This window comes from Engystomops pustulosus, chromosome 5 (genome assembly GCF_040894005.1).
Source record: "Engystomops pustulosus chromosome 5, aEngPut4.maternal, whole genome shotgun sequence".
In the NCBI taxonomy this organism is placed as follows: Eukaryota; Metazoa; Chordata; class Amphibia; order Anura; family Leptodactylidae; genus Engystomops; species Engystomops pustulosus.
This window is the reverse complement of record NC_092415.1, coordinates 132,421,363-132,439,297: the sequence shown is the minus strand read 5'-3', so window position 1 is coordinate 132,439,297 and position 17,935 is coordinate 132,421,363. Positions and strand designations below refer to the sequence as shown.

Below are 17,935 nucleotides of genomic sequence, written 5' to 3'. Positions count from 1 at the left end.
TAGGGACCTCGCTGGATGACATAAGAACAAGTATATTTTTTTATGTAGTCGCTCCCCGACCACCTCACTATTTTTTCTTACTTTCAGACAACCCCTTTCAGAATGGCCTAATAATGCTTCTTTCCTTTACAGATCCACTAGACCCCATATCTTTGTGCATAAACAAACTTAAAGAATGGGCATTAGATTGTTTATATATCAAATGGTACTGTATTGTTTGACTTTGGGGGAATTAAGTGGTACATATCTGTTTTGTTATAATAAGGTGAAAAGTCTACTTTCGGACAACCATCTTGTAAAAACTAAAGGAGGGGCTATTTAAATATACAGAAAATAGGGAAGATATTATTTTACAAGGCACCTCATGATAAGAAACAAGCCCTGTAACATGGGACTAATCCCCATCTGTCGAACAAACAACAGATTTTCCAACCTAGCACTGATGAGTGTTTGTAAACAACTTACTTGTCACGGAGTAGTGCTCCTTCAATGCAGGCACCAAATAGAACCACGCAGGATAGATCTTTTAATAATTTAAGAAATATAAAAACACACATATACATACATATATATATACATATATACATACACATACATACATATATATATATACATATATATATACATACATATATATACATACATATATACATACATATATATACATACATATATACATACATACATTACACATACATACATATATACATACATATATACATACATACATACACAAATATACATACATACATACATACACAAATATACATACATACATACATATATATATACAAATATACATACATATATATATACAAATATACATACATATATATATACAAATATACATACATACATATATACATACATACATATATACATACATACATATATACATACATACATACATATATACATACATACATTACACATACATACATATATATACATACATATATATACATACATATACATACATATATACATACATACATACATACACATACATATATACATACATACATACATATATACATACATACATACATATATACATACATACATATATATATACATACATATACACACATATATACATACATACATATATATACACAAATATACATACATATATATATACAAATATACATACATACATATATACATACATACATATATACATACATACATATATACATACATACATACATACATATATATACGTACATACATACATATATATACGTACATACATACATATATATACGTACATATATATATACATATATATATACATATATATATATATATATATATATATATATATATATATAAAGCTTATAGAAAATAGTTCAGGTATATCCAAATATAACAGGAGAAATTTCATGACTATTTGGTGCATCTAATATATGTGGATTATTCACAGACTTTGATGTGTAACTCTCCACTCCACTCCAAAAATCTTCTTTTTTCACTTTCTTAGAAAAATGGAATGCAAAAATCTGAGTGTGAATTTACAGTGTAACGGAGCTTGCTTATTTCACCATGAATAGCTGCATAAACCTAGACATTTTCCTCTGGGACCATTTCTGGTTTAATAAGCAGTTTATGTACTGAGCTACATCTGCTCCAGCTATTTTTGGTTTACAGGGTTTGGAGGCATCTAAGGTAAAAGTAATGACCTACCCTGGTAGTTCTTGAACAACTGCAGCGTAATAGAGTATCAACATAGTGAATGGGGTTCATACAGAAAGAGAAAAACAGAATTCACTTATTTGCTGCAGATTTGATAACTTGGAGATGTTTAAATACCATGGCTGCCTTCTAGCTATACAATGCCAGATGTGTTTCTGGTTGCATTGGGTATTGCAGCTAAACTCTATCAAAAAGGAAACCTACCATGAGGAATCTACTATCAGTAGTAGATCTGAGTGAATATTATTGTTTGTATGATGTTTGCAGCTTGGGAATAAACACCAGTTATGCAGCCATCTTAATTTTTGTTTGTTGCAGTGCCGCTAAAATATATATATATACTGTATCATATCATAGCATAGTTTCTGTATGAATTCCACACAGTTTTCTAGATGTCTGTTTGCTGTCCTTCATCTGACCCTGGTCACACAGATGCACGACTCGGTAGTATCATAGAGAGTAATCAGAGCTGTGTGTTACAATGAGCTGTGCATCTTTGTGTGACCATGGTCAGATATCAGACCACTGGAAGTAAACATAGATGCTTTCTATAGAATGTCAGCAAGATGAAAACTGTGAGGAATTCATACAAAAAGTATTTTGGAAAATTGTACTACTTCATTATACAAACAATAACATTTATTTTGCTGAAATAGGCTCCAGCTCCTTGTGCTAAAACAGACACAGCAGTACTACACTGCTAGCGATATCGGAAACCTCCGATAACGCTAGTAGACACTTGAAACGCCGGACCGAAACACCCCCGATTGTACTATGCAGTGTTTGCTAGGTTTCCGATAACGCTAGCAGTGTAACATTGCTGCGTTTATTTTATGTGTCAATGGTCGGATCCTGGGACAACCAAAATTGTAAACACCAGGACTGATAGAGATGTGTTGGAATTATATCTGTGTAACGCTCTATTTTTGTAAATAACCATGATTAAAACCCCTTAAGGACGCAGGGTTTTTTCGCTCATTTCTCGCTCTCAAACTTCATTTTTCCGTGTACAGACCTGTGTGAGGGCTTATTTTGTGCGTAACAAATTTTACTTTCCCATAATGTTATTTATTTTAACATGCCGTGTACTGCAAGCTGAAAAAAAATTCCAAATGTGGAAAAATTGAAAAAAAAAACGCACGTTCTTGTGGGCTCAGTTTTTACGACTTTGACTGTGCACTCAAAATAACAACTCAGCTTTATTCTTTGGTTCTGTGCGATCTCAGTGATACCAAATTTACATAGGTTTTATTGTGTTTTAATACATTTTCAAAAATTAAACGAATGTGTACAAAAAAGAAAAAAAACATTTTTGCCATGTTCTGATGCTAATAACTTTTTCATACTTTGGCGCACGGAGCTGTGTGAGGTGTCATTTTTTGAGAAATGAGCCAACGTTTTCATTGCTGCCATTTTGAGGTCTGTGCGACATTTTGATCATTTTTTTATTCCATTTTTTATGTGATGCAAGAAGGTGTAAAAGTCGCATTTCGGACATTTGGGCGCCATTTCCCGTCCATTTTGGGACGCGGCAATACTTAATGTGTCTGTGATTTTTACTGTTTATTATGTTTTATATCAGTTCTAGCGAAAGGGGGGGGTGATTTGAATTTTTAATATTTTAGAATTTTTTTTTATTTTTTAAACTTTTTTTTTCACTAATTCTTAGACCATCTAGGGTACATTAACCCTAGATGGGCAGATCATTCCTACCATATACTGCAATACTTCTGTATTGCAATATATGGCATTTTTGCAGCTCATTCACTACAATGAGCCACTGGCTCATTGTAACGAATCTGCAGAAGCCAGATAGCCTCGGGTCAAACGAAGACCCGAGGCTACCATGGCAACCGATCGCCGCCCCCCGATGACGTTCGGGGCGCGGCAATCGGAATAAAGATGGAATCAAAGGGTTAATAGCCGCGATCGGTGCAGTGGGGTTATTAGCAGTGGGGGTTTGCAACCCCCACCTTTGTATGAAGAGGACTCAGCCCGTGAGCCCTCTTCATACATTGCCTGTACCTCTGTGCCGTAGAGCTATGGCCCAGAGCGTTAAGGGGTTAAGAGAATGTGTTATTTTGTCATCTTCAGTATATTTAAAATCTTGTCTTTGTGGGGGATACCTCTTTAATGACTTACAAGATTCAGGTGCAATAAAAAGGCTTTAACGTGGGCGCCAGCGGCACAGACGGGAATCCAGTCGTCGTTCTAGAGTAATGGGAGAATGGATCCGACTAATTGGCCCGATATCAGCTGAAGCAAGCACCCTATGGGCAGTGATGTTCTTTAGAAAAGTAGTCTAAATAAGAATGTGTTTTGTGTGGCAGAAATAAAATGTGTACTGTTTAGTCAAGAGATAGATAGATAGATAGATAGATAGATAGATAGATAGATAGATAGATAGATAGATAGATAGATAGATAGATAGATAGATAGATGTTTAGTCATAAAAGGAGTATTCCCAGCCGCCTATGAAAACTTGCAGCTAGTGTCTTAACAGCTTGGGGGAAAGGATGTAGAGATAATGTAAGGTGTTATATAGTGTCAGAGAAAGGGAAGTTAAAATCACCTCCCACCAATAGTAGCTCATTATGATTCAAGGTCAGCTTAGAGAAGACCGTGGACAATGGACATGCTATAAGGAGCATAGACAGAGCAAAGGGTGAAAATGCCGGAAAAGGTGCCTGCAAAATCAGAAAACGACCATGTGGATCTATCTCAGTCTGTGTAACTTGGAATGGGCAATGTCGGGATATGAGAATAGCAACCTCCATCTTTTTTGAAGGAGCATTCACCATATATGCCATTGGGAACCAGTTCCTAGCAAAGTGAAATAACCCTGTAGCCGTATAATGCATTTTTTGAAGAAGAACAGTGTCTGCTTTTGCTTGACGCATTTACTTAAGGGCAAATCACCTCATGACATCTGAGTTCAGGTCCTTGACATTAAAGAGGACCCATAAAAAAAGGCACTAGGAGATGCTTAGTAAAGTAAGCAGCTCCCAGCGCTACAAAAGATGTAACAGTGTTACACTGCTAGCTTTATCAGAACCCTCCAATAAAACTAGCAGACACTGCCGTGCTGTACAATAGAAAAGCCGGACAGCGCTGTAAGCCCCCTGTCAACCAGTAAGACCCACAAAGAGTCTGACAACCAGAATCTGACATCCTATGATGCTTTTTGTGGGATCTTACTGGCTGACATGTAAGGGGCAAGACCAAAGGCGTAGGCTGTGCTGGCCAGTCAGGAAGATAGATCCTGTCTGTAGATCCTCAGGGAACCAAAGAGTAGCCAACTTTCCATCTTTTCTGGCCTTAAAGGGCTATTCCCATTTCTGCAAATTAATGTTATTGTTTGAATAATGAATACAATATACAATTTTCCAATATACTTTTTGTATCAATTGTGGGTTTCTAGATTCTATGTTTACTTCCAGTGGCAGAATTCTGACCATGGTCACACAGGTACACGGCTTGTTAGCAGAGAGAAATCAGAGCTGTGGGTTATAACTAGCCGTGCACCTGTGTGACCATGGTCAGATTTCTGTTCACTGGATGAAGCTTTTTATAGCAGGGCAACAAGCAGAGATCTAAAAGACCGCAAGGAAGTGATACAGAAAATATATTGGAAAATTATATAACTTTTCATTATTCAAACAATAACAAGTGATACAGAAATTATATTGGAAAATATATAAGAAACTAAAAACAGAGAGTGTGGGTCCCCTTAGAAATAACATGGGTGTCATGGTGGAAGGAGATGAGGAAAGGGCCAATCTACTGAATGTCACCTTCTCAACTGTCTTTACCCAGGAAAATCCCCTGGTGGAAGACACAATGAGGAATAATGTAAATTCTTTTTATAATGTCAACAGTTTAACCCAGGAAGAGGTACGGCGCCGCCTCGCAACCACTAAGATAGATAAATCACCTGGGCCAGATGGCATACACCCCCGGGTTCTGCATGAATTATGTACGGTGATAGACAGACCGTTATTTTTAATATTTGAAGATTCACTGAGGACTGGTTATGTTCCACAGGAATGGCGCATAGCAAATGTGGTACCAATATACAAAAAAGGATCAAATAGCGATCCTGGAAACTACAGACCCGTAAGTCTAACTTCTGTGGTGGGGAAAATATTTGAGGGGTTTATTAGAGATGCTATCCTGGAGTATCTCACTGTGCACAACCTTATAACCCAGCGTCAGCATGGGTTTATGAGAGATCGGTCCTGTCAGACTAATCTGGTTTCTACGAGGAGGTAAGTTCAAGACTGGATCTGGGGGACGCTGTGGATGTTGTATATCTGGACTTTTCAAAGGCATTTGACACCGTGCCACATAAAAGGTTGGTATATAAAATGAGACTGCTGGGAATAGGAGAAAATCTGTGTATCTGGGTAAGTAATTGGCTTAGTGATAGAAAACAGAGGGTGGTCATTAATGGCACATTCTCAGATTGGGTTGATGTTACCAGTGGAGTGCCACAGGGGTCAGTATTGGGGCCACTTCTTTTTAATATTTTTATTAATGACCTTGTAGTGGGTTTACACAGTCAAGTTTCAATATTTGCAGATGATACTAAGCTGTGTAAAGTAATAAATACTGAGGTCGATAGTTTAGCATTACAGAGGGATTTGTGGAAGCTTGAGGGATGGGCAGAGAAATGGTTGATGAGGTTTAATGTAGATAAATGTAAAGTTATGCACTTGGGCCATGGAAACAAAAAGTATAATTATGTTCTAAACGGTCAATTACTTAGTAAAACTGAAGCTGAAAAGGACTTGGGGGTATTGGTGGATGGTAAACTTAATTTTAGTGACCAGAGCCAGGCGGCTGCTGCTAAAGCAAATAAAATAATGGGATGTATCAAGAGAGGAATAGATTCTCATGATAAAGACATAGTTCTGCCCTTATACAAATCCCTGGTCAGACCACACATGGAATATTGTGTACAGTTTTGGGCACCAGTGTATAAAAAGGATATAGTAGAGCTGGAACGGGTGCAGAGGAGAGCAACCAGGATTATTAGGGGAATGGGGGGACTAGAATACAATGACAGATTACAAAATTTGGGATTATTCAGTTTAGAAAAAAGACGACTGAGGGGAGACCTCATTACAATGTACAAATACCTGAACGGACAGTACAATGATCTCTCCAAAGATCTTTTTATACCTAGGCCTGTGACCAGGACAAGGGGGCATCCTCTACGCCTAGAGGAGAGGCGATTCTACCATCAACATAGACAAAGGTTCTTTACTGTAAGAGCAGTGAGACTGTGGAACTCTCTGCCGCAGGAGGTTGTTATGGCCGACTCTATGTACATGTTCAAGAGAGGCCTGGATGACTTTCTGGAGAGAAAAAATATCACGGGTTATGGGGATAAAACATTTATTTAATTCTTGAAGGTTGGACTTGATGGACTTGAGTCTCCTTCCGGCCTTATATACTATGATACTATGATAACTTTTCATTATTCAAACAATAACATTTATTTGCTGAAATGGGAATACCCTGTTAAGGCTAAAGGAGAAGCCCCAGCAATGAGGAATTCTGTGGGTACGTAAAAGATCCATTAACAGCTTCAGAGCCCTGCACTGTTGGAGTTTAATGAAAGATAGGTCTTAGTAAAGCCGAAGGTGGATGCCCAAAAAGTCCACCATTTTAAGTACCATAGTCTAAATCTCTTCTTTGAGCTCAAAATCCATAACATAGCATATTACGTCAAATGGAGGACCACGGAATTTTGGGCAGAGGGCTCAATGTGCTCTATTCATCTTGATTGGTATTTCCAGGGGTCAATCCAAGTTTTTATAGCTCAAAAACATACTGGTAGGTTGCTTGGATTGTGACCACATGGGGACAGGGACCAATTTGGCATGCTTTGTGGAGTGCTGCGTAATCTGTAGGTGCTATATAAAGAATTATTATTATTATATTAAATAAACTTGTAGGTAGTCTTAGGCATCCTCCTCCATCCTCTTCCAGCAGTATCCTCTGGTATGCCGGCAACCACTACAACAAGATCTCACTGGATATGACGCTGGAGATGTGACACGGATGGTGTGAAGCCTATAAGCTTGTGAAGCCAAAGCCTAGAGGGGCTTTAGAGACGCCCCCACAGAGCATTCTGGCTCAATTTCATACATATTCTTTGAGCATTAAGATTTATAAGAAGTGTCTAAGAGCCCATGGCAACCAATCAGAACTCAGCTGTAATTTAACTGGTTCACGACCGCCCGCCGTGTATTCACAGCGAGGGTCGGATCCCGGGGCATGGAGAGGGCTCATGGGCTGAGCCTTCTCCATAGCCGTTAAGTCTTTGCTGCATACTGAAGTCTTTGCCATCTTGCTGAGGATCCATCGCCATGACAGCCTCGGGTCTTCCAAAAGACCTGAGTCGGTCTCGTTTAAACCCTTTCATTTAAATGTGCTATCAGCACATTGTAATGAATGAGGAGGAAAATCCCCATATACTGCCATAGTGTAGTATAGCAGTAAATGGTAGGATCAATCAGACAACCTAGGGTTAAAGTACCCTAGGGAGTCTGAAAAATAGTAAAAATAAAAAAAAAGTTAAAAAAAAGATAATAAAAAAAACTAAAAATAGAAAATGGCACTTTTTTGCCATTGTGAAAAATATAAAAAAAAATCTATAAAAAGTGATCAAAAGGTCGTACAGTCCTAAAAATGATATCATTGAAAACATCATCAAAAGTCGCAAAAAATGAAACCACCTACAGCTCCGTACGAAAAATGAAAAAATTATTAGTGCCAGAATATGGCAAAATAAAAAAAAAAAATTGTACAGGTTTTCCTTTTTGTAAATGTATAAAAACATTATAAAACCTATACAAATTTGGTATCCCTGCAATTGTATCGACCTAAAGAATAAAGTAGATATGTCATTTGGTGAGCACAGTGAAAGCCGTAAAATCCAAGCCCAATAGAAAAGGGTGCAAATGTGTTTTTTTTCACCATTTTCACTGCATTTGGTTTCACAGTACATGGAATGGAATATTCAAAACCATCACTATGAAGTGCAATTTGTTACGCAGAAAACAAGCCATCACAGAGCTCTTTACGTGTAAAAATAAAAAAGTTATAGATTTTTAAAGGTGGGGAGTGAAAAATGGAAATAAAAAGAACAGAACAGTTTAACCAAAGACACTTCTGATACATCTCCACCAATGTCCACATCTCCGTACTCAGATGAGTAAGTAGAGGATGCTAGTTTATCATGTTAATTTCTGATTTATATGACTCTTTTATTTCTTAACTTATCTGACTGTTCCCTGTGACTTCTCAAGTGTCACAAGCAGCAATTAGTCAAAAATTGGTACCGAATAGACCCCTATCGATTCAGGTCTATAAGGTGCTAGTCATATCTGCCAAAACAGATCCAGCAGTGTTTTTAACAGATGATGAGCAAGACTTTCTTCTACTGGTATTATACATGATATACATATAATAAAAGATACAGATAAATGATGTGGTTGCAATGGCCAAAATTGTTCCAAATGGGATAGACTTCTGAGCATCTTTCAAGTCTCCTGAGCGGTTGGAGCCAGCCATTATGCCTAAAGAAATTAAGATACATAAGAGTTAGTGAAAATGAACAATGAATATCAATGACAATATGCAAGAATTGAAACATAATTACAGTACAGATCTAGCAACACATTTAGACATTTGGCAATATATTGGTAAATACCCAGTGTTTTCAGAAAAAGGCACAGGCGTAAAGGGACTTTCCAAATTTTACCCCATAGCACCCTCAGAGTATGAAAAGTCCTTTCAATAATTCTCTCGTTCGTGAGACGTCTTGGGGGATGAGACTTCTCTATACAGGATACGTATTTGCTTTATTATACATTAGCCATTTGCTGTTTACTACTGGGGGAGAGGGGGGGGGCTGTTGGCTGTCAGTGTAGCTGGTAGCCTCCTTGACATTTAACAATTTAACAGCATTGACAACCTCAACCATGACAATTAAACAGCAATGACAAAAATTTGCCTTGACAGCCTAGGGTCCCCATGGATCTCCCAGGCCTATCAATCAAAAGGCCCCTTCAGTAGAGAATCATCATAAATTTGCAATATATTGCACACAATAAAAAAAATAAAAATTGAAAGCGGTGGGTCACTTTTCTACATAAGACACCCATGTGTCTTTACTGCCTTAATAATAATCCCTGAATGTTCATTGAGTGATTCGGTATTCCTGATACTTATTTTAGAGCTGTAAGCAGACTCTGTGTGCTTCTTTGTTTACGTGTCTGAGCACTGATGAATGCCTGCTCATCCCCCCTCCCCTCTTCCTGTGTCTGTTAGGAAGATGGACTGTGAGAGAAAGAGGCCTACAGTGGGAGACGCCATTATGATGGACAGGAGCAGTGAGAGACACAATGTTGCATATATTTGCAGAAGGTAGCATGGTGAGAGCAAGGTAAGGCTGAAGCTCTCATAAGGAGGCAAAGACACAGGTACATATACATGCAGATATAGGTCTAATGGAACAGATTTATTAAAAAGTGGACAACCTTTAAATAAAAAAAATATTCATGGGGGGCGTGGCTAGCAGCCGACACAAGCGGTAACAGTAAAAGGAGCTCCACTCACACACAGCCTTTACCCGATTATCCTGCCAAACCACAGCCGGCACCATTTCGGGTCCCAAGCTAAGAAAGAGTACCTGTACTCAGCGGACCGGGATGAGCAAAAGTAAAGCCTCGACAAGTTGAGGGAGTTCGCATGGCACGGATGCAAAGATGGCGCCAGTCCCTCTACTACATGCCGCGCAGCAGCCTCGCCTTCAAAAGAGGCAGCACCTGACACCGCGGAGGAACCAGAACCCTCGCTGAAAGAGGTATCTGCTCAGCTGCTATCAGCTATCCAATCCTCCACTACCTCACTATCTGCTAAAATTGATGAGATACAAGTGGACGTGGGCCTACTGCGACACGACTTCCACAACATGAGGGAGCATGTCACAGAGAACGAAGCACGCATATTACAAATGGAGGGACTGTTTAACCCGATGCCGGTGCAACTACGTGCCCTAGAGAAAGCTGTTAAACTATGGGAGCAGAAGTCAGATGATCTTGAAAATAAGCTGCGGTGCAGTAATGTACGCATTCTGGGCCTCCCTGAACAGGCTGGAGGCCCCGACCCAGTTACATTTATTGAAAAGTGGCGCGAGACAACCTGGCGTCCGCAACGTTTGCAGTAGAAAGGGCACATAGAATCTCAGCTAAACCACCGCCGTTTAATGTACGGTTAATGTGCAGCAGAGACCAAGACGCCATATTGCAAGCCTCTAGGAGGCAAGGGACTATAACGTTCCAGAACGCCACCATTTTGCTGTATCCAGATTTCTCAGCTGCTCTACAGAAGTTCAGAGCCTTGTTTTTGGGAGTCAAGAAACGCTTGCGTGAAATGCAGATAACCTACTCCATGGCTTTCCCAGCGCGCCTTTGCATCATCCCCGAGGAGCGTACCATATTCTATGATAACCCGCAAGATGCAGACACATGGCTCAACACTTGCCAGAGGCATCCCAGGCACTAACGTTAGCTCTTTGCAGTTTATTCGCCCTTCATAATGATTCCGGTACCCTGACTGGACACTCCGGATCATCTTGCTTCTACCACCACACTCCTTCAGCACGCAGACTTTCATAAGCAACAGTTGATGGCCCGCTTGCGGGCACATTGCCTTTACTATGCCCTTTCTTGTTTGTCGGTTTTATTGTTGCAGGCAAAGACTCTTAGAGGACCCTCATCAGAATTGGGGTGCCGCTTTGTTGTATTATGACATGCTATTGTCACAACCGAATGGTCACAACCATCTTAGCATGGGTAGGGGTTGCTCTTAGGAGCATTACTCCGTGGTTGTTACACCTAACCTAAGCGGTCTAACCCAGTATTCACTTAAGCTGTCAAGTAGGTGTAGGGGTACCCTTGTGCCCCAATACTTGCGCTCTGGTTGTCTGGGGCTGGAACCACGGAGTTAGCTAAGGTATGATCCAGCAAGTGCCTTGTGTGATATGCCATTCTCTGTACTGACATGGAATGTAAGGAGTATGGGCAGCGTCTGCAAACGTAATATCGTTTTTTTCCAGATATGCTCCAGCGCCCTTGGATACAAGGAGCATCCACTTCACATATACAACTCACTTACGAGGTGTCTCTCTCCTGATTAAATGATTACTGAGATGGGTAGTAAATGCCTCACAAATTGACCCGGGAGATTCTTATTTATATATGCCAGCATAGATTGCAACCCCCATGTTATTATCTGTGTGCATAACCCCCTGTCCAGTAATCTGGTAATTCTTTATGAAGTGGCTAGATATGCTGCCACCTATTCAACTTGCTCATATGCCTGGGAGACCTAAATACACTTCTAGAACCCAATGTGGACAGGTTAACACAACATCCCAGCACGGTCTCTGGCAGTAGGCCCTCAGCCCTGGCATCCCTGTTAGGAGAAATTGGCTGGCATGACCTATGGCGGCATCTCCACCCTGACTTGCATGAATTTACATGCCATACACCTGGTAGAGATACACTCTCATAACATCTAATGCACCATATCTGAATCACTCACTTTACTGGGATGGTATGAAAACAATGAATTACTCTTACCGGTAATGTTGTTTCCTCAAGTCACGACGGCACCACCAGAGAGATAGGGATCCGCCCTCCAAGGACAGGAAACCTGAGCATAAAAAGAGGCTCCTCCTACTCCACCTCAGTTAGGTTACAGAGAATTTCTTGGAAGAGCCGTTTAGTTAGTAGACAAAACATATTCATTCGGCATATATATATATATATATATATCTTCTTCATGTCTTTTTTTTTTTTACATTTTTTTTTTTGCGACACCCGTGAACCAAACCACATAAAAAAGTAACACCCGGGTGGGAATACCAGGTGCCGTCGTGACTTGAGGATACAACATTACCGGTAAGAGTAATTCATTGTTTTCCCCTTCATCACGACGGCACCACCAGAGAGAATTGCAGAGAAAATACAAACAATTAGGGGGGGATAATAGAGGATAAGACTTTCCTTCCAAATGAAAGAGAGGAAGAACCCATCACATCCACCCTATAGTGTTTTAGGAAAGTGTGCGGGGTAGACCAGGTGGCCGCCTGGCAAATCTGTTCCAGCGTAGCATCCCTACACTCGGCCCATGATGTAGCTAATGATCTAGTTGAATGGGCACGGATGCCGACCGGAACAGGAATTTCCGCAATCTCATAGGCCATCTGAATAGTCACTTTAATCCATCTAGCGATGGCTGTGGAAGATGCTTTATTCCCCTTATTCTTTCCTGAAAAGAAAATGAACAAGCTATCTGATTTCCTCCAACTAGAAGTGGAATCCAAATATTGTACAATACTCCGTCTAACATCAAGACAATGAAAAGCCCTCTCTTTCTCTGTCTTAGGGTTACTACAGAATGATGGAAGGATGAGGTCTTGAGATCTATGGAAATCAGATACTACCTTAGGCAGGAACCCTGGGTCTGGTCTAAGGATAACCCTGTCATCCAAGACTCTACAATATGGCTGTTTATAGGAAAGAGCTGCCATTTCGCCTACCCTTCTGGCTGAGGTAATGGCTGTAAGAAAAACCGTCTTAAAATGAGAAGCTTAATAGAAATATTATCTAATGGCTCAAAGGGAGGGCCTGACAAAATCTTGAGGACCATAGACAAATCCCAGGGAGGCAACTTACTCCTAATTGTGGGCCGAATTCTACCTGCTGCCCTAATAAATCTGGAAATCCAGGGATGTTTGGCTAACTCCTGATCAAATAAGGCTCCCAGAGCTGACACCTGAACCTTAAGAGTAGCCGGCTTGAGACCCTTCTCTAAACCTTTCTGCAGGAACTCAAGAATCTTACTAACATTAGGCTGAGTCAACCGCTCTGGGTCCTGACCAGAGAAGGAAAAGTAAGCCTTCCAGATCCTATTATAGATCCTATATGTTACTGGTTTCCTACTCTTTTGTAGAGTGGAAATCACCTCACTAGACAAACCTTGCTTTTGGAGAATCATCCTCTCAATAGCCATGCCGTCAGATGCAGGGCTTTTATCTCTGGATGGAGGATCGGGCCCTGCGACAATAATTTCCTGGATTCCGGAAGCACCCAGGGATCGGCTACTGACAGCTCCCTTAGACTTGAGAACCATGCCCGATGAGGCCAAAAGGGAGCTATCAAAATTACTTTTGCCCTGTCCTGTCTTATCTTTCTGATAATCCTGGGCAGGAGGATCATGGGGGGGGAAGGCATAAAGAAGAGGACTGTCCCACTTTTGAGAAAATCAGAGGCATCCCCCAGAGCCTGACTATCTTCCGAAATACTGACTGATTCAGTTCCCATTCCCCTTGATATAGGGTCTCTCGACTTAAAAAATCTGCTGAAACATTTTCTACACCTCTTATGTGAATTCCTTTTAGAGATGTAAAAAAGGTCTCTGCCAGGGTTAGGATCTGAGTGGCTATGAGCATGAGGCCTGACCCTCTTGTGCCGCCCTGTCTGTTGATATAGGCAATGGTTGTAGTGTTGTCTGACATCACGGCCACCCCATGTCCCTGTAACAGAGGAAGTGCTTGCGTCAGGGCTTTTAAGACTGCTAATAGTTCTTTTTTGTTTGATGACAGGTCTCTTTCTGTCACCTCCCAAATGCCTTGAAAATACTGATTCTCCATGTGGGCCCCCCACCCCCACGGACTGCCATCCGTAGTGATTAACCTGTCCTGACTGGGGTTCCAGGGAAGACCAACCTCTAGATTTGTTACGTTTAACCACCAATCTAGGGAGTTTAAGATTCTTTGGGGGAGGAGAATTTTTACTTCTAAGGAGGCCTGATCCCTGTCCCACTTCTCTAGAAGAAAATTCTGTAGACTCCTTGAGTGGAACTGAGCCCAAGGAACAGCAGGGATGGCGGCTGAAAAAAGACCTAGAAGAGACATACCCTTTCTTAAGGAAATCAGGGGATTTTGTTTTACCTCTAGCACTAGCAGTCTTATCTTCTCTACCTTTTCTACTGGAAGAAAGGTCCTCTGTCTCTGTGAATCAAACCATGTCCCTAAAAAGAGCTTTCTTGTTGTGGGAACCATAGATGATTTTTCTTTGTTTATCAGCCACCCTAATTTCTTTAATATCTGAAGAACCCTGGATAGTTGAGTTTGTACTTCCTGACTTGATGACCCTACTAGTAGGAAATCGTCCAGATATGGAATGAACAACCCCTGTGTTTCTCGTATGTGGGCTGCCATTTCTGACACTATTTTCGTAAAGATTCTTGGGGCAATAGCAATCCCGAATGGTAGTGCTCTGTATTGATAATGATGAACCTCCGAGTCTACCTGAATGGCCACCCTTAAGTATTTCTGAAAGTCCTGATGTATGGGGATGTGGTAATACGCATCGGCTAGATCTATTGAGGCCATGAAACAACCGGGGAACAACAGGTTTACCGCTGATTTCAGGGTTTCCATCTTGAACTTTGGGACAATCAGGAATCTGTTTAGGGGCTTTAGATTTAAAATGACTCTTAATGAACCCCCCGCTTTCTTTACCAGAAACAGATTTGAATAAAATCCCTGGCCCTGTTCGGCAAGCGGAACTTGACACAGTACCTTTTTCTGGATCAGGGTCCGGACTTCTGTAAACATCGCTTCTCTGTTTTCTCTGGAAGCGGGATACGTGATGGCTAATCGAGAGGGAGGAAGAGATAGAAAATCCATCTTGACGCCCTTTTGAACTGTCTGAAGCACCCACTTGCTGCCTGATATCTCCGACCAGGCTTCGAAAAAGTGGGCTAGTCTTCCCCCTACGAGGAGCCTGGCGTCATAAAGCATTTGGTCTCTGACGCTTTGGGTCTCTGGGCTGATTGAACAGGAGTCCTCTGTTTTTTTGAAAGGGTCTGAAATTCTGATTCCTTTCTGTCCCCCTTCTTTGAGATCTCGGCCTCCGAAAGGGACGAAAGGAACTACCCTGGTTAGAGGGAAAAGATTTTACCCTACTCCCTGCATTCTCCAATAATTCCTCTAACACCTTCCCGAATAACAATTTTCCGTCACAAGGGATTCCACATAGTCTGTTCCTTGACCCTATATCCCCTGGCCAATTTTTTAGCCAGAGGGCTCTCCTAGCAGAATTGGACAATGCTGATGACCGAGCAGTAAGTCTAAGGGCATCGACAGAGGCATCTGCTAAAAAGGCGGCTCCCTTCTGCACATTAGAAATTGACAAGGCTAAAGCATCCCTTGGCACCTTATTTTGAATATCTGTTTCTAGCTGATCTAACCAAAACATCATAGAATGGGAAACACAAGCGGCTGCAATATTAGGCTTAAAGGCCGAGGTAGCCGAATCCCAAGACCTTTTAAGAAAGCTTTCAATTTTCTTACCCATATGATCTCTTAGGGAACCTAAATCTTCAAACGGGAGAGAAGACCTGCGACTGACCTTTGCTACAGACGCATCCACTTTAGGAGCAGAGCCCCATGTATTGGATACCTCTGAGTCAAAGGGATACTTCCTCTTCACTGATCTAGGAATATACGATTTCCTATCTGGCTTCTCCCATTCCTTCTGTATTAGGGATGACACTGTCTCATGAAGGGGAAAAGATAATTTATGTCTTTCTTTAAGGCCCTCGAACATAATATCCTGAACGGATTTAGGTTGCTTCTTGTCCTCAATGTCCATAGTCATCCTGACCAATTTAAGAAGACGATCCGAATCGTCAATATTAAACAGAGGACGCCCTGCATGTTCTACTTCAGAGGCCAGGGAACCTGAATCGCTGACTGAGGCTACACCTTCTTCCTCCGATCCTGACCCTTCTGCAACATATACCGCGGAGGTGCCTGTCTGATCCTGAGTGAGTGGGGGTGGGTTTGACAACTCTCTGGCCTTTTGGACTTCCTCTCTAACCACGCTCCTTAATGATTCCATCCAAACGGCAGATACCTCAGTTAAGATTTTGCCAATACAGGTGTTACAGGTGGCTTTTTCATAACTGGAAGGGAGTTTATGGGCGCAAATTTTACACTCTCTATGGTGCGTCTTACGGGTAGCCTTTTTAGGTCCCTCTTCTCCCTAAGATAGACAAACAATAACACCTGTTATAAGATCAGCACAAAGAAGTAAAAAACACTCACCGCCCTGCAGTATAGTTACCGGGGCTGGAGTCCTGGGTGTATCTGCAAGATCACGTTTGTCTGCCATGCTGCACTGCTGACTTGTAACCAGCACTCAGCAGTTTCCACCTTATCCTATTTAAACCTCCCGCCAAGTGGGCGTGGCCTCTGACCTACTTCCGGTCAGGCTGCCAGCGGCGAGAAAAAATATCAAAAGGTGATGAAAAACAAAAAGAACACACTTTCCTTTTGACTGACTAAAAATTGTGCGCCTCACCGCTCTTGAAGACATGCGGCACGCTTTACTGTTTGTTCCGAGCGCCACTTCGGGCGCTCGTAGTTGAAACCGGAAGTGACTACGCGTCACTTCCGGTGCACGCTTAATCACTCACCCCCGTTGCCGGCAGCCGCAGGTTCCTATCAGCTCCGTTCCGACCGCGGTCCTGCACAGCCGGAGGGAGGAAAAAACGCCACAACCTCATCCCCACACCGGAGGATAGAACTGCCGGCGTCCCACACTCCTTTCATGGAGAAGGGTAAGTGAGACACCGCAGGGACACCTTCATCACGGCGTGCTCAGGTCTCCTTCCAAGGACAGGAAACCAAACTGAGGTGGAGTAGGAGGAGCCTCTTTTTATGCTCAGGTTTCCTGTCCTTGGAGGGCGGATCCCTATCTCTCTGGTGGTGCCATCGTGATGAAGGGGAAAGCGTACTTACGAGGATGTGTACAGTCCTCTATTAAATTTATTAAGAGGGAATCAGCCAGTACTCGTGCTGCACAGGAGGCAGCTTTTGTGGCCAATCCAACCCTAGAAAACAAACAGGCATGGCTACAGCAAGGCGGCAAGTATCTCCATTGTATTCATGAGAAAGGCAAAAAAGACGTCTATTTTTTAAAAAACAGAAATATTTTGAGCAGTGAAACTAATCCAGCAGCTTATTAGTTCAGCTGATTCATAGGAACAACGCCTCCCCAACAATTCTAGGAGTTAAGGCAATGGATGGCAAGATGGTTACTTCTAATTCCCAGTTTTTTTTCCATATTTACAGAATTCTATAAAGAAT

The 17,935-nt window shown here is 41.5% G+C and overlaps 1 protein-coding gene across 4 annotated transcripts in view; it reads right to left on the bottom strand.

The window, feature by feature from the left end:
- SLC12A7 (solute carrier family 12 member 7) overlaps positions 1-17,935 on the bottom strand; it is a 237,382-nt gene that overhangs the window by 63,889 nt on the left and 155,558 nt on the right. For all 4 annotated transcript variants that reach the window (XM_072153070.1, XM_072153072.1, XM_072153071.1 and 1 more), the window contains 2 exons: positions 9,186-9,284; positions 466-523 (listed from right to left, as the gene is read on the bottom strand). In XM_072153070.1, the coding sequence (XP_072009171.1) occupies positions 466-523; positions 9,186-9,284 (157 nt within the window). The remainder of the gene's footprint in view (positions 1-465; positions 524-9,185; positions 9,285-17,935) is intronic.